The sequence below is a fragment of the Bombina bombina genome, chromosome 11, assembly GCF_027579735.1.
Source record: "Bombina bombina isolate aBomBom1 chromosome 11, aBomBom1.pri, whole genome shotgun sequence".
Taxonomy (NCBI): Eukaryota; Metazoa; Chordata; class Amphibia; order Anura; family Bombinatoridae; genus Bombina; species Bombina bombina.
The window spans coordinates 118,394,962-118,413,332 of record NC_069509.1 but is presented as its reverse complement, the minus strand read 5'-3'; the positions used below and the strand labels follow the sequence as shown (position 1 = coordinate 118,413,332).

The 18,371-nt window shown below is 41.6% G+C and overlaps 1 protein-coding gene across 2 annotated transcripts in view; it reads left to right on the top strand.

The window, feature by feature from the left end:
- TRRAP (transformation/transcription domain associated protein) overlaps positions 1 to 18,371 on the top strand; it is a 382,824-nt gene that overhangs the window by 219,587 nt on the left and 144,866 nt on the right. For both annotated transcript variants that reach the window (XM_053694540.1, XM_053694539.1), the window contains exons 53-54: positions 4,757 to 5,044; positions 10,881 to 11,018. In XM_053694540.1, the coding sequence (XP_053550515.1) occupies positions 4,757 to 5,044; positions 10,881 to 11,018 (426 nt within the window). The remainder of the gene's footprint in view (positions 1 to 4,756; positions 5,045 to 10,880; positions 11,019 to 18,371) is intronic.

Genomic DNA, 18,371 nt, shown 5'->3' with positions numbered 1-18,371 from the left:
CTTCTTGGGAACAATAATAGACTCCTTAGAAATGAGGATTTTTCTGACAGAGGCCAGAAAAACAAGACTTCTAGACTCTTGTCGGATACTTCATTCCGTTCCTCTTCCTTCCATAGCGCAGTGCATGGAAGTGATAGGTTTGATGGTAGCGGCAATGGACATAGTTCCTTTTGCGCGCATTCATCTAAGACCATTACAACTGTGCATGCTCAGTCAGTAGAATGGGGACTATACAGACTTGTCTCCGAGGATACAAGTAAATCAGAGGACCAGAGACTCACTCCGTTGGTGGCTGTCCCTGGACAACCTGTCACAAGGGATGACCTTCCGCAGACCGGAGTGGGTCATTGTCACGACCGACGCCAGTCTGATGGGCTGGGGCGCGGTCTGGGGATCCCTGAAAGCTCAGGGTCTTTGGTCTCGGGAAGAATCTCTTCTACCGATAAATATTCTGGAACTGAGAGCGATATTCAATGCTCTCAAGGCTTGGCCTCAGCTAGCGAGGGCCAAGTTCATACGGTTTCAATCAGACAACATGACAACTGTTGCGTACATCAACCATCAGGGGGGAACAAGGAGTTCCCTGGCGATGGAAGAAGTGACCAAAATCATTCAATGGGCGGAGTCTCACTCCTGCCACCTGTCTGCAATCCACATCCCAGGAGTGGAAAATTGGGAAGCGGATTTTCTGAGTCGTCAGACATTGCATCCGGGGGAGTGGGAACTCCATCCGGAAATCTTTGTCCAAATCACTCAACTGTGGGGCATTCCAGACATGGATCTGATGGCCTCTCGTCAGAACTTCAAAGTTCCTTGCTACGGGTCCAGATCCAGGGATCCCAAGGCGGCTCTAGTGGATGCACTAGTAGCACCTTGGACCTTCAAACTAGCTTATGTATTCCCGCCGTTTCCTCTCATCCCCAGGCTGGTAGCCAGGATCAATCGGGAGAGGGCGTCGGTGATCTTGATAGCTCCTGCGTGGCCACGCAAGACTTGGTATGCAGATCTGGTGAATATGTCATCGGCTCCACCATGGAAGCTACCTTTGAGACGAGACCTTCTTGTTCAAGGTCCGTTCGGACATCCGAATCTGGTCTCACTCCAGCTGACTGCTTGGAGATTGAACGCTTGATCTTATCGAAGCGAGGGTTCTCAGATTCTGTTATCGATACTCTTGTTCAGGCCAGAAAGCCTGTAACTAGAAAGATTTACCACAAAATTTGGAAAAAATATATCTGTTGGTGTGAATCTAAAGGATTCCCTTGGGACAAGGTTAAGATTCCTAAGATTCTATCCTTCCTTCAAGAAGGATTGGAAAAAGGATTATCTGCAAGTTCCCTGAAGGGACAGATTTCTGCCTTGTCTGTGTTACTTCACAAAAAGCTGGCAGCTGTGCCAGATGTTCAAGCCTTTGTTCAGGCTCTGGTTAGAATCAAGCCTGTTTACAAACCTTTGACTCCTCCTTGGAGTCTCAACTTAGTTCTTTCAGTTCTTCAGGGGGTTCCGTTTGAACCCTTACATTCCGTTGATATTAAGTTATTATCTTGGAAAGTTTTGTTTTTGGTTGCAATTTCTTCTGCTAGAAGAGTTTCAGAATTATCTGCTCTGCAGTGTTCTCCTCCTTATCTGGTGTTCCATGCAGATAAGGTGGTTTTACGTACTAAACCTGGTTTTCTTCCAAAAGTTGTTTCTAACAAAAACATTAACCAGGAGATTATCGTACCTTCTCTGTGCCCGAAACCAGTTTCAAAGAAGGAACGTTTGTTGCACAATTTGGACGTTGTTCGCGCTCTAAAATTCTATTTAGACGCTACAAAGAATTTTAGACAAACATCTTCCTTGTTTGTTGTTTATTCCGGTAAAAGGAGAGGTCAAAAAGCAACTTCTACCTCTCTCTCTTTTTGGATTAAAAGCATCATCAGATTGGCTTACGAGACTGCCGGACGGCAGCCTCCCGAAAGAATCACAGCTCATTCCACTAGGGCTGTGGCTTCCACATGGGCCTTCAAGAACGAGGCTTCTGTTGATCAGATATGTAGGGCAGCGACTTGGTCTTCACTGCACACTTTTACCAAATTTTACAAGTTTGATACTTTTGCTTCTTCTGAGGCTATTTTTGGGAGAAAGGTTTTGCAAGCCGTGGTGCCTTCCATCTAGGTGACCTGATTTGCTCCCTCCCATCATCCGTGTCCTAAAGCTTTGGTATTGGTTCCCACAAGTAAGGATGACGCCGTGGACCGGACACACCTATGTTGGAGAAAACAGAATTTATGTTTACCTGATAAATTACTTTCTCCAACGGTGTGTCCGGTCCACGGCCCGCCCTGGTTTTTTAATCAGGTCTGATAATTTATTTTCTTTAACTACAGTCACCACGGTATCATATGGTTTCTCCTATGCAAATATTCCTCCTTAACGTCGGTCGAATGACTGGGGTAGGCGGAGCCTAGGAGGGATCATGTGACCAGCTTTGCTGGGCTCTTTGCCATTTCCTGTTGGGGAGGAGAATATCCCACAAGTAAGGATGACGCCGTGGACCGGACACACCGTTGGAGAAAGTAATTTATCAGGTAAACATAAATTCTGTTTTTTATTTATTTATGTATTTATGTTTATCTTACAATTTTGAAGCACAATAAATACTTGTTTATGCCACTATCCATAACAATTTTTATATATATATATATATATATATATATATGTGTGTGTATACGTATATATATATATATATATATATATATATATACACTGCTCAAAAAAATAAAGGGAACACTTAAACAACACAATGTAACTCCAAGTCAATCACACTTCTGTGAAATCAAACTGTCCACTTAGGAAGCAACACTGAGTGACAATCAATTTCACATACTGTTGTGCAAATGGGATAGACAACAGGTGGAAATTATAGGCAATTAGCAAGACACCCCCAATAAAGGAGTGGTTCTGCAGGTGGTGACCACAGACCACTTCTCAGTTCCTATGCTTTCTGGCTGATGTTATGGTCACTTTTGAATGCTGGTGGTGCTTGCACTCTAGTGGTAGCGTGAGACGGAGTCTACAACCCACACAAGTGGCTCAGGTAGTGCAGCTCATCCAGGATGGCACATCAATGCGAGCTGTGGCAAGAAGGTTTGCTGTGTCTGTAAGTGTAGTGTCCAGAGCATGGAGGCACTACCAGGAGACAGGCCAGTACATCAGGAGACGTGGAGGAGGCCGTAGGAGGGCAACAACACAGCAGCAGGACCGCTACCTCCGCCTTTGTGCAAGGAAGAACAGGAGGAGCACTGCCAGAGCCCTGCAAAATGACCTCCAGCAGGCCACAAATGTGCATGTGTCTGCTCAAACGGTCATAAACAGACTCCATGAGGATGGTATGAGGGCCCGACATCCACAGGTGGGGGTTGTGCTTACAGCCCAACACCGTGCAGGACGTTTGGCATTTGCCAGAGAACACCAAGATTGGCAAATTCGCCACTGGCGCCCTGTGCTCTTCACAGATGAAAGCAGGTTCACACTGAGCACATGTGACAGACGTGACAGAGTCTGGAGATGCCGTGGAGAACGTTCTGCTGCCTGCAACATCCTCCAGCATGACCGGTTTGACAGTGGGTCAGTAATGGTGTGGGGTCGCATTTCTTTGGGGGGCCGCACAGCCCTCCATGTGCTCGCCAGAGGTAGCCTGACTGCCATTAGGTAACAAGATGAGATCCTCAGACCCCTTGTGAGACCATATGCTGGTGCGGTTTGCCCTGGGTTCCTCCTAATGCAAGACAATGCGAGACCTCATGTGGCTGGAGTGTGTCAGCAGTTCCTGCAAGACGAAGGCATTGATGCTATGGACTGGCCCGTCCGTTCCCCAGACCTGAATACAATTGAGCACATCTGGGACATCATGTCTCACTCCATCCACCAACTTTACGTTGCACCACAGACTGTCCAGGAGTTGGCAGATGCTTTAGTCCAGGTCTGGGAGGAGATCCCTCAGGAGACCATCCGCCACCTCATCAGGAGCATGCACAGGCATTGTAGGGAGGTCACACAGGCAAGTGGAGGCCACACACACACTACTGAGCCTCATTTTGACTTTTTTTAAGGACATTACATCAAAGTTGTATCAGCCTGTAGTGTGTTTTTCCACTTTAATTTTGAGTGTGACTCCAAATCCAGACCTCCATGGGTTGAAAAATTTGATTTCCATTTTTTAATTTTTGTGTGATTTTGTTGTCAGCACATTCAACTATGTAAAGAACAAAGTATTTCTTTAGAATATTTAATTCATTCAGATCTAGGATGTGTTATTTTAGTGTTCCCTTTATTTTTTTGAGCAGTGTATACAGTATATATATGTGTGTGTATATATAAATATATATATATGTGTGTGTGTATGTTTGCATATATATATATATATATATATATATATATATATAATTGTAGTGATGACAGTCGAGATTAATTGCAATGATTCCATTGGCTCATTACTAGCATTCTTTGAGTGTATGTATACGTGTACGTATACATATGTAAGTATATACATATATAATGTGTGTATTTTTAGATAAACACTGACTACTAAAATCATTGCATTTGATGAGGAAGAACTTGCTTTTTTGTAATTGTATCATTAAGTAGAATATTTTTTTTTCCCTACGACTGGTAAACTATATATGGGTATTTTTGACTCCTATATGTACCAATAAATACTTAAGGACACAATGCTTTATTGTGAATACTAACTTCTCTGTACTCTGACTTTCAGGCTTTAGCCGGGGAGATAAGTCCTTTTCTGTGCAGTGGGAGCCATCAGGTGCAGCGAGATTGCCAGCCCAGTGCCTTAAACTGTTTTGTGGAAGCAATGTCCCAATGTGTGCCTCCTATTCCTATCAGACCCTGTGTTTACAAGTACCTGGGCAAGACGCATAACCTGTGGTTTCGTTCCACCCTCTTATTGGAACATCAGGCTTTTGAGAAAGGCCTAAGTCTTCAGATAAAACCAAAGCAAACATCTGAATTTTATGAACAGGAAAGCATAACTCCACCTCAACAAGTAAGTCCGCAGCTGATCTCTGTGTCTTTGCTTATGTATAATATATTTGTATAGATTTTGGTCAACAGACCGGATACAAGTAATAATCTTTTACTGCCCTGATATAATGTTTTAAGTGATGACTGTGCCAAGAGCCATTGTTTCTCCTCACAGCTGATCCCCATTCGATATACCTCTCTCAGGAATATACGTTGCAAGCTCTATTAATCTGAATCATAGCAGCTCTGAAACACAGGTTATGCACAGTACTACTTGTTTCTGTATAATTTTTAACTTTTTTTTTTATAATTACATTTTTCCAAAAGGTCCATGAGAACAAATTTGTAACCCTTTGGATGTTAAAGGGACAGTCTACTCCAGAATTTCTATTGTTTAGATAGATAATCCCTTTGTTATCCATTCCCCAGTTTTGCATAACCAACACTGTTATATTAATATTCTTTTTACCTCTGTGGTTACCTTATATCTAAGCCTCTGCAGACTGCCCCCTTATCCCAGTTCTTTTGCCATGTATTTTAGCCAATCAGTGCTGTCTCCACAGGAGTGAGCACAATGTTATCTATATAACACACATGAACTAGCAGTGTCTGTCAAAATGCACTGAGATAAGAGGCAGTTCAACGGCTTAGAAATTAGCACATGAACCTACCTAGGTTTAGCTTTCCACAAAGAATACCAAGAGAGCAAAGCAAATTTGATCATAAAAGTAAATTGGAAAGTTGTTTAAAATACATGCGCTATTGTAATCATGAAATTTTAATTTTGACTAGACTGTCCCATTAAATAAATGTGCAGTTGCGAAACAAGTTATCTGGCAACCAAAATGATAATGGTGGCTGAAAAATGAATAACTTTCTGTAATATATCTTGAACTAGGGAATTATCATTGCATGTCATAGAATTTCTTCATCTGTTGCTATGGGCCAGACAAATGTGCAATACTTTGTGAATGAGGAGTTAAAAGCTGTGGCTGCTTTGGGTACAAAAAACATCACCATTAAAGCGACATAAAAACACAATTTTTTTTCTTTCATGATTTAGAAAGAGCATGCAATTTTAAACAACTTTCCAATTACCTCTATTATCTAATTTGCTTACTTCTCTTGATATCTTTGTTGAAAAGCATATCTAAATAAGCTCAGTAGTTGCTAATTGGTGGCTACGCATAGATGCCTTGTGTGATTGGCTCACCCGTGTGCAATGCTATTCAACAAAGGATATCTGAAGAATTAAGCAAATTAAATAATATAAGTAAATTGGAATGTTTAAAATCGTATCTAAATCATTCAAGAAATAGTTTGGGTTTCATGTCCCTTTAAACAATGTGTACATGACATTGTGTTAATATAAAATTATAACATTTAAATTAAAAGTAGGAAAACAGACAGCTTTGTGAGAATATCTGACTCAGAAGTTGCGAATTTCAATTTTTGGTCCTATATTTTGTAACTGAATTGTCAGTTTCTGTAATGTCTACTTAATAATTATATAGATTTCTTTCCTATGACATGGAGAGTCCACAACGTCATTCCAATTACTAGTGGGATATTCAACTCCTGGCCAGCAGGAGGAGGCAAAGATCACCCCAGCAAAGCTGTTAAGTGTAACTGCCTTACCTATAACCCCCTGTCATTCAGCCGAAGGAAATGGAAAAAAGAAGAAACACAAGGGTGAAATCCTCTTTCAGATCCTTCATTTGGGACTTAATACTCCTTATTAATTAAGGAGTCATATTTAGGACATGGCACTTAAGTTTATAGTATGAGTTATGGGCATTTACTATTGGCAAGGGAGTTAAAAGGTTTATTAATAAGGGATTCTTTATTGGTCAACAGTTATAATCTATTGAACTAGCTCAACAGGCGTGAATTATTAAATTATGTAAAATAATATTGGTGGTGTAGACCCAAAAACTATATTAATTTATACTAACAAAGATAGATACCAAGGATACAATAAACATTATATAAAAGATTGGGAATCAAGCACTCTTCAAAATATATTCTCAAAAAATCAATTTTTGGTGCAGCAGGGTGTTGCATGTTATTAACTTTGTATCTAGGATGCCAGAATTGCCTTTTTTAATATTTGTATTTTTGCACTGTGGTTTGTATAGGGTATTTGTGTGTGTTCATTATGCCGCAGCAATGGATTCTGTCTATCTATGAATGTGTTTGAATAAAATGGATTTTTTGAGAATATATTTTGAAGAGTGCTTGATTCCCAATCTTTTATACAAGGTTTATTGTATCCTTGGTATCTATCTTTGTTAGTATAAATTAATTCTTTATTTGGTCACCTTTATTTTTGAGTTTCTGGGGTAGAGGATTATTTGCTTTACTGGGCTACCAGTATCTTCTATGTAACAGTAGAGGAGATTGCCGCTTAGTTTTTATTCTTAGTCAGTTTCACGGTCTTATAAATATACGCCGTTTTTCAAACTGCAATTGTTTTTGCGTTGTTTTTAGAGTGCAGTACATTATGTGTCACAGTTGATTTTCGTCCCGATCATGTGTAGACCGCACTTCCGCATTTACGGAGTGGTTATACAGATTTATCAGCCATCTTTGGTCCTGCCTGGTCTTTTGTGAAGTCGGCTTCTTTTTTCAGCGATCAGGAGTTTTTCAGAGACAAATTACTAGCGGGACATTCTTCTGACCGGTAGGAGCCTCAGGCATCTGAGGCAGTTTTATTAAAGTGTTATCTAATATTGATGGCAATATTTATTTTTGTTTTATTTCTGTGCCTGATGATTTAAAATAATCCTCTGTATCATTAAGTTTTTTTGTTACATTAAGAATCCCTATATTTCTACATTACTTGTGGGGCCTTTATCCAGACTATGGACCCAGATCAGGATCAATCTATCGCTCTAGATAGATGTTTACTTTGCTTAGATAACCATGCCCTACCTATGCAGTTTTGTTCTGCCTTTGAAATGTAAAGAAAAAATTCTCCCTCCTGAGTCAAGTGTCTCTCAGGATTCTGCTGTGCATTATATGCCTCAGCTTTCTCCTCAGATGTCCCAAGCCTTAATTGTTTCTCAAACTGTGCCATCTGTGTCCTCTCATCCACCTGAGGGTGTTTATTTACCTGGGGATTTTGCCGCTCAGAGGTCAGAAAATACAAGATTCTTGCTTCCTGCCTTTCTCTCCAGTCTGCCTTTCGTCCGTCTATGGTCCATTGCATGGAGGTAATTGGTCTGATGATGGCATCCGTGGACATCATTCCTTTTGCTCGGTTCCATCTACTACCGCTGCAGCTTTGTATGCTCCGTCAATGGAACAGAGATCATTTGGACTTAACTCAACGGATAAATCTGGACCCTCTAACAAGAGACTCTTTCGTGGTGGGTGTCACAGGAACATCTGTCTTGGGTTACTTGCTTTCTGAGACCTTCCTGGGAAATTGTGATGACGGACGCCAACCTGTCAGGCTGGGGAGCTGTTTTGGGCCCTCTAAAGGCTCAGGGCCTGTGGTCTCGGGAGGAGTCCTCTCTTCTCATAAACTTCTTGGAGTTGAGAGCTATCTTCAATGCCCTATCAGCATGGCCTCAACTGTTGTTGGTCCGATTTATAAGATTCCAATCAGACAACATCACTTCAGTGGCTTACATCAACCATCAGGGAGGGACTCGGAGTTCCTTAGCCATGAAGGAGGTGACTTACATTCTGCAGTGGGCGGAAGCCCACAATTGTCTCCTATCTGCCATCCACATTCCAGAAGCAGATTTTCTGAGCAGACAGACCTTTCATCCCGGGGAGTTGGCTTTCCATCCGGAAATATTCTCTCAGATAACCCTCAAGTGGGGGGTTCCAGAGTTGGGTCTGATGGCGTCCCAACCAAGGTTCCAAAGTATGGTTCAAGGTCAAGGGATCCTCCATCCGGAAATGTTCTCTCAGATAACCCTCAAGTGGAGGGTTCCAGAGTTTGGGTCCTCCTGCTTTGTTCTAATAGATGCTCTAGCGGTTCCTTGGAGGTTTTCTCTGGCTTATCTGTTTCCTCCGTTTGCTCTCCTTCCACGAGTCATTGCTCGTATCAAACAGGAGAGAGCATCAGTGATTCTAATAGCTCCTGCATGGCCTCGCAGGATCTGGTTTGCGGATCTAGTGAGGATGTCATCTCTACCTCCTTGGAGGTTACCTCAGAGGAACGACCTTCTACTTCAAGGTCTTTTCCTCCATCCAAACCTAGATTCTCTGAAACTAACTGCTTGGATATTAAACGCCTAGTTCTGTCTAAGCGTGTTTTTTCTGATGCGGTCATTGAAACTAATTCAGGCTTGAAAACCGGTTACTCGTAAGATTTACCATAAGATATGGCGTAAATATCTTTCTTGGTGTGAATCTAAGGGGTTCTGGAGCTGGGTGAGGATTCCCCAGATTTTGTCTTTTCTTCAGGATGGACTGGATAAGGATTTATCGGTCAGTACTCTAAAGGGTCAGGTTTCTGCGTTATCTATCCTTTTGCACAAATGTCTGGCAGATTTACCAGATGTTCAAGCCTTTGTACAGGCTCTGGTTAGAATCAGACCTATGTTTAAACCTGTTTCTCCCCCATGAAGCCTTAATTTAGTTCTTAAAGTTTTGCAACAGGCTCCGTTTGAGCCTATGCATGTTGTTGATATAAAACGGTTTTCCTGGAAAGTTTTGTTTCTTGTTGCCATTTCTTCTGCATGCAGAGTGTCTGAAATTTCAGCTCTGCAGTCTGATTCTCCCTACTTTTATTTTTCATGCTAAGGCGGTCCTTGGTACTAAAATGGGGTTTCTCCCTAAGGTAGTATCGTATTGAAACATTAATCAGGAAATTGTTGTTCCTCCTTTTTGTCCTAATCCTTCTCAAAAGGAACGTATTTTGCATAACTTAGATGTTGTGGAGGCTCTAAAATTTTACTTACAAGCTACTAAAGATTTTAGGCAATCTTCTGCCCTGTTTGTTGTTTTCTCTGGAAAGCATAAGGGTCGGAAGGCCACTTCTACTTCTCTGTCTCTCTGGTTGAGAAGTTTGATTCATTGGCCTATGAGACTGCTGGACAGCAGCCTCCTGAGAGAATTACGGCTCATTACACTAGGGATGTCTTCTCTTCTTGGGCTTTCAAAAATGAAGCTTCTGTGGAACAGATTTGCAAGGCGGCAACATGGTTCTCTCTGCATACTTTTTCCAAATTCTACAAACTTTTGCCTCGGCTTTTCGGGGAGAGGTTCTTCAAGCGGTGGTGCCTTTTGTTTAGGTCCTCCTGCTTTGTTCTCCCTACCTGTTCATTCCGTGTCCTCTAGCTTGGGTATTGGTTCCCACTAGTATTTGGAATGACGTTGTGGACTCTCCATGTCATAGGAAAGAAAACAAAATTTATACTTACCTTTTTTAATTCGGCAGTTTTGTTGAGTAAACTTCAGGCACCTTTTCACCCTTGTGTTTCTTTTTTCCATTTCCTTCGGCTGAATGACAGGGGGTTATGGGTAAGGCAGTTATACTTAACAGCTTTGCTGGGGTGCTCTTTGCCTCCTCCTGCTGGCCAGGAGTCAAATATCCCACTAGTAATTGGAATGACGTTGTGGACTCTCCATGTCTGGAAAGAAATACATTTATCAGGTTAGCATAAATTTTTTTTTTTTTTTTTTTTTATATCAAATAGGAAAACACTTGTAAATAACAATGTTCTCAGATTGTTAACATTCACAGCTTTTGTATCTGAATATGATGTCGGTTTGTAGCTTCTACAGAGAGAGGGCTTGTATCTGTACAGTTGTACTGGTTGATTATGTTATATGTTAATAGAAATTACTGAACCCTACGAAATAATACATAATCTTATGTGTTTCTCTGTCTGTTTTAGGAGATCCTAGATTCATTAGCTGAGCTGTACTCCCTTCTTCAAGAAGAAGATATGTGGGCTGGTTTATGGCAGAAACGCTGCAAATTTCCAGAAACTGCGACTGCCATTGCTTACGAACAGCATGGCTTTTTTGAACAGGTATCAAGAATTTACTATTGTAACCTAATAACGTGTGTATCCTATTGAAATGTCGCAACTTCAAGTTTAAATGCCATTGGGTTTAATTTAAAGGGACATTCTGGTGTAAAGTAAGCTTGGCTGTAAACCCCTTTAAAGAACTAATCAATATTTTAAAACTGACTCGTCTTTTTATTTCTGATATTAGCTTTTTTTTTATTCCTTTTTATATACACGTTTTTGGTAGAATGTCCCTTTAACAAATTTGTACAGTATTTGTATATGCTAGGCCATTTCTTAAAATATTTATGACATTCACAATGCTTAGATTATTTTGATTTTCAATCCTTTTTCTTCCTAAGATAGGGAGAGTCCACGGCTTCATTCCTTACTGTTGGGAAATACAACACCTGGCCACCAGGAGAAGGCAAAGGCACCCCTGTCAAAGGCTTAAATATCCCACCCACTTCCTCATTACCCCAGTCATTCTTTGCCTTTCGTCACGTTAGGAGGTGGCAGAGAAGTGTCAGAAGATTCAGAGTCCTGAAAAAGGGTATCTGCCCTTCGAGATAGGACTGGAGTTTTAAGTAGTCATGTCAACCTCTCAGTGAGAGTATTGTTGAAAGTAAGAGTCTGGAGTTGCAGGGAAAGTTTTTTCTGCAAAACCATCCAGACTACTGCTAACAGCTCCTAAGCAATCAGTGTTGACGAGTTTCACTGCCTGCTTTCTCTCACTCAAGTCCATGTCAGGAGCGCTGCTATAAAACTGTCACACTTGAGAGGCTGTGTTCTGTTCCACAGCATGGATCCTGGAGGTAAGATTGTTTACATTTTTACACATAAAATGCTATAACAGGGTCACAGTGTGGCTCCTTTGTACCTTGATAGGATCCAGGGTTAATATCTTTTGAAGGGGGTTTATTTAACAGTTGGGGTTAATTAATCAGTGTATTAATTATTTACATGCTGCTTTGTGTGACTTTTTCCTGGGCTGATAGACTGTGTGTTTTTGGTTGGAACAAACAGGTTTCACTTTTAAGTTTCACTTTCGTTTTTGAAAGTGTTGCACAGCTCCTATTACTTGCTGTACTTGTAATAACAAGGGAAGTACTGTCTTGCACCCCATGTGACCGGTGTGGTCTATGTTCATTTCCTCCATTCTGGCTGAGACTTTAACCTTAGGAGAGCGTTTCCTCTGTTAACTGTCTGGGTCGATGAGGTGGTGAGTGCCCCAGCCATTGGGAGTATAAGGGTGCCGTTTTCTATAATTAAAAAAAAAAAAAAGGTTTTAATTTTTGTCCTTCTGTGGGTATAACCTGAGCTATGGAGGATTCTTACTTGTTAGAAGGTACTCCTTCTGTCTTAAATCATACCTGTTTATATTGTGAGGAGGCAGTGGTTTTCCCGCCCACTCAATTATGTTCAACATGCCTTAACACCGTTATAAAGTCTATGAAGGGAGATGAGCCTGCTAAGGTTCCTAGTCCCTCTGAGCCGTCTACTTCTCAGGACTCAGCGTCCCATTAGATTAATACCCTTGCTACATTATCCACTCCACATGCAGTTCCCCGTAGCACATCTAATCCTCCATCCAGAGGGGGACTTCGAGAGCCGATGAATAAGAAAATAAAAACCTTTCTGAGAAAGATGTTTCAACATACAGGATTTTTGTTTCAACCGGCAGCTGCAGTTTCCACGGTTGCCGGAGCGGCTACCTACTGGTGCGAGACTATTCCGGAACTCATTGAGGTGGAGTCCCCTCGAGGATATTCCAGATAGAATTAAAGCTCTGAGAATTGCTAATTCTTTTATCTGTAATGCGAACATGCTAATTATTCGCCTAAATGCAAAGGCCTCTAGCTTTGCGTTCCTAGCCCGCCGTGCGCTCTGGTTGAAGTCTTGGTCTGCGGATATGACTTCTAAGTCCAGTCTCCTTTCTCTTCCCTTCAAGGAAAAGATTTTATTTAGTCCAGGTCTGGACTTCATTATTTCTACGGTTACTGGAGGCAAGGGTGTCTTCCTACCGCAAGATAAGAAGAACAAGTCTAAGGGACGACAATCTAATTTTCGTTCTGACAAATCCCAAAGACGACAATCTTCCTCCAAGCCTGACTCAGTCCTGGAATAAATCCAAGCAGAATAAGAACCCTGCCGAAAACAAATTGTCATGAAGGGGCGGCCCCCTATCCGGGATCGAATCGTGAAGGGGGCAGACTGTCTCTTTTTTTCAGACGCCTGGTTCAAGGACGTACAGGATCCGTGGGTCCTGGAGGTGGTATGTCAGGGATATAAGATAGGCTTCAAATCTCATCCGCCAAGGGGCAGATTCCTTCTCTCGAATCTGTCTATCAGACCAGAAAAGAGGGATGCCTTTCTAGGGTGCGTTCGGGATCTATCCTCCTTAGGAGTTGTTATCCCGGTGCCTATCGAAGAAAGAAGTTTGGGTTTTTATTCAAACCTTTTCGTGGTCCCAAAGTAGGTGGGAACTTTCCGCTCAATTCTGGACCTAAAGTGCTTAAACAAATTTCGCAGTGTCCCTTTCTTCAAGATGGAGACGATAAGGTCCATCCTTCCTTTAATTCAGGAAGGCCAGTTTATGACCACTATAAATCTGAAGGACGCTTCCCTTCATGTTCCAATCCACAGGGAACATTTTCAGTTCCTGAGGTTTGCATTCCTGGACCAGCACTTCAAGTTCATTGCCCTTTCGTTTGGCAAAACTACTGCTCCAGGAATCTTTATGAAGGTTCTGGGGGCTCCTCTAGCTTTTGCCAGAACTCAGGGTATTGCAGTAGCCCCATATTTGGACGATATTCTGGTGCAAGCACCATCCTTTCGTCTTGCGGAAGAATTTTCGGAGTCTCTTCTCAGTCTTCTTCGATCACATGGATGGAAGATAAACTTGGAAAAGAGTTCTCTTATCCCAAGTATCAGGGTGGAATTCCTGGGTACTATAATAGACTCCATATTAGGGCTTGGCGATATGGGCAAAAAAAAAATTGCATTTTGTTTTTTTTGGGGGGGGGGGAACGCGATTGCGATTTTCTTATAAATGACTATAACACCTTCATTTTGCATTAAAAAGTTTATTTAACACTACAGAATCTTAATGTACATGTTTCTCAATGCCCAATACACTCTTGGAGCATAAAAATACAAAACAAAAAATAGTTAAAATAAAACTTGCTGCCTGTGATGTGATTAAATAGTAGCCACTAGCCAGTTATTAGGTCTTATGACACACAACATTGTCAAGTTTTCTTGGACAGTCATTCTAACTGTGGACAGTGGTATGATTAACATATGAAGCAGTGTAAGTCACATACACACACAAATATATATATATATATATATATATATATACATACATACACACACACACACATATATAATATACAATTACATACACAGTTACACACAAATTATATATATATATATATATATATATATATATATATATAATTTTATTTTTCTTCTTTTTTTAAAAAATGTATTTTGATGGAAAATGTGCCCTGCTCCTGTGCAGGAATCCAATACAGGCATATAGCAGTAGGGGTGGGGGGCTGCTCCTTTTAGAAATGCTGTGCCTTGCTGATATCAAATACATTGTAGATGCAGTTAAGTTAAACCAGCAGCAGAGGGGAATGCATTTTTAGCCTTTTTGGCAGCCGTGGAGTTAACTGCATCTGCTATGTATTTGAGCCATTTCTCAGAGAGCAGGAGATTGTGTGGGAGGTTCCATAACGATTACATACCCTAAGTTTCAGACTACAGACTTTCCTAGGGGGAAATATAAGTAAGTAAGTGGCTTTCCCTCCTCTTCAGTCTTCTGCATGGTTCCATAATGATTACATACCCTAAGTTTCAGACTGCAGAGGTCCCTAGGGGAAAATATAAGTACCTCTTCACATCTCCTGCATGGGCTCTGCTTTTTAGATTTCAATAGCTTGATCGGATGCTGAGATCACAAACAGAAAGTGAAAGTGAAACAGACATTTTACAAATGTGTGCTAAAAACAACCACTAGATGGAGCTGGCTTGCAAGAAATCACATACAAATAATGCAGTATAGCCACTTCGGAGTTTTTTTTTTTTTTTTTAGCAAAAATCGCGACCTTTTGTGGTTTTTAAATCGCTGCAATTAATCGCGGTTTAAAACCGAAACCGCAAAAAATCATGCAGCCCTGCTCCATATCCATGAGGATGTGTCTAACAAACCAGGGACTTTGCAAGCTAACTTCGGCATGTCTTGCCCTGCGGACCTCCTTGAGTCCCTCTGTGGCTCAGTGTATGGAGGTGATTGGTCTCATGGGGTCCTTGCGTGGACATCATTCCTTTTGCCAGGTTCTGTCTCAGACCTTTATAACTGTGCATGCTGAGGCAGTGGAACGGCGATCATTCAGATCTGTCTCAGCAGATTGTATTAGACAGCCGGTCGAGAGAATCGCTCTCTTCGTGGCTCTGTCCAGATCATCTGTCCGGAGAGACATGCTTCTTAAGACCATCCTGGGAGATTGTGACTACGGACGCAAGCCTATCGGGATGGGGAGCAGTTTGGGGTGCCAGGAAGGCACAGGGGTTGTGGACTCAGGAGTCCTCCCTCCCGATCAATATTTTGGAACTTCTGCAATCTTCAAGGCCTTGAAGGTTTGGCCACTTCTGGGTTTGTCGCTGTTTATCAGATTTCAATCAGACAATATAACTTCGGTGGCTTACATCAACCATCAGTGGGGAACGAGAAATTCCTTGGTGATGAAGGAAGTATCTCAGATTCTGGAGTGGGCGGAGGCCCATAGCTGTTCGCTGTGGACAACTGGGAGGCGGATTTTCTCAGCAGGCAATCCTTACATCTAGGGGAATGGTCTCTCCATCCCAAGGTGTTTGCAGAGATATGCAGCAAGTGGGGGACGCCAGAGATGGATCTCATTGCGTCCCGTCTCAATACCAAGCTACCCAGGTACGGGTCGAAGTCGAGGGATCCCCAAGCGGATCTAATAGATGCACTAGCAGTGCCCTGAAGGTTCAAACTCATATATCTTTTTCCTCCATTACCACTTTTTCCTCGAGTGGTGGCCCGCATCAAGCAGGAGCGGGTATCCGTAATCCTGATTGCTCCATCGTGGCCGAGAAGGATGTGGTTCGCAGATATAGTGGGGATGTCCTCATCTTCTCCGTGGAAGTTACCTTGTTGCAGAGACCTGCTTATACAAGGTCCATTCGTTAATCAAAATCTAGATTCTCTGAGGCTGACTGCGTGGAGATTGAAGGCTTAGTCTTAGCCAAGAGAGGTTTATCTGAGAGTGTCATTGATACTCTTATTCAAGCTCGTAAACCAGTTACTCGGCATATCTAATACAAGGTGAGGAGGACCTACTTATTCTGGTGTGAAAAGCATTTTTTGTTTTCCTGGCACAGAGTTAAGGTTGAGCCTCTGCATTCCGTTGACATTAAATTGTTATCTTGGAAGGTTCTCTTTTCTCTTGTTAAGTGTATCCAGTCCACGGATCATCCATTACTTATGGAATATATTCTCCTTCCCAACAGGAAGCTGCAAGAGTCCACCCACAGCAAAGCTGCTATATAGCTCCTCCCCTAACTGCCATATTCAGTCATTCTCTTGCAAGCCTCAACATAGATAGGAGGTTGTGAGAGTCTGTGGTGCTTTCTACTTAGTTTATTCTTCAATCAAAAGTTTGTTATTTTTAAATGGCACCGGAGTGTGCTGTTTATCTCAGGCAGTATTTGGAAGAAGAATCTGCCTGCGTTTTTCTATGATCTTAGCAGACGTAACTAAGATCCATTTGCTGTTCTCACACATTCTGAGGAGTGAGGTACTTCAGAGGGGGAATGGCGTGCAGGTTTTCCTGCAGATAAGGTATGTGCAGTAAAATATTTTTCTAGGAATGGAATTGACTAAGAAAATACTGCTGATACCGAAGTAATGTAAGTAAAGCCTTAAATGCAGCGATAGCGACTGGTATCAGGCTTATTAATAGAGATACATACTCTTGTAAAAATGTGTTTTAAAACGTTTGCTGGCATGTTTAATCGTTTTTTAACATATGTTTGGTGATAAAACTTATTGGGGCCTAAGTTTTTTCCACATGGCTGGCTTAAATTTTGCATAGAAACAGTTTCCTGAGGCTTTCCACTGTTATAGTATAAAAGTTACAGTTGGTGCAGTTAAAATTACAAACAGTGACATTCAGCTTCCCTCAGCAGTCCCCTGCATGCTATAGGACATCTCTGAAGGGCTCAAAAGGGCTTCAAAAGTAGGAGCTGTTATGACTGTTTAAAACATATTTTTCGTTTTGTTAATCTGTTTTTTGTATTAAGGGGTTAATCATCCATTTGCAAGTGGGTGCAATGCTCTGCTAACTTGTTACATACACTGTAAAAATTTTGTTAGTTTAACTGCCTTTTTTCACTGTTATTTCAAATTTTGGCAAAATTTGTTTCTCTTAAAGGCACAGTAACGTTTTATATATTTGCTTGTTAACTTGATTTAAAGTGTTTTCCAAGCTTACTAGTCTCATTATTAGTCTGTTCTAACATGTCTGACATAGAGGAAGCTCTGTGTTCATTATGTTTTAAAGCCATGGTGGAACCCCATCTTAGAATGTGTACCAGATGTACTGATTTCATGTTAAACAATAAAGATCATTTTTTGTCTTTAAAAACATTATCACCAGAGGATTCTGTCGTGGGGATAGTTATGCCGACTAACTCTCCCCACGTGTCAGACCTTTTGACTCCCGCTTTAGGGACTCGCGCTCAAATGGCGCCAAGTACATCAAGGGCACCCATAGCGTTTCTTTACCAGGGGATTCTGTCGAGGGGAAAGTTATGCCGACTAACTCTCCCCACGTGTCAGACCCTTCGACTCCCGCTTCAGGGACTCACGCTCAAATGGCGCCAAGTACATCAAGGGCGCCCATAGCGTTTATTTTACAAGACATGGCAAAGGTGGTGAATAATATTCTGGCAGCAGTATTAGTCAGACTACCTGAAATTAAAGGAAAGCAGTTAGCTCTGGGGGTAGATACAGAGCATACAGACGCTTTAAGAACCATGTATGATACTACCTCACAATATGCTTAGTCTGTGGGTGATTTTATTTTTTTTTATTTTTTTGACTCAGGGAAGATGATTTAACCTGATTCTGATATTTCTACATTTAAAATTTATGCTTGAGAACCTCCACTTGTTGCTCAGGGAGGCTTTGGCTGCTCTGAATGAATGTGTGCAATCGCAGGGCCAGAGAAATTGTGTAGACTGGATAAATAATATGCAGTGCCGGTGTGTACTGATGTTTTTCCAATACCTAAAGAGGTTTACAAAATTTTTTTTTAATAAGGAATGGGATAGACCAGG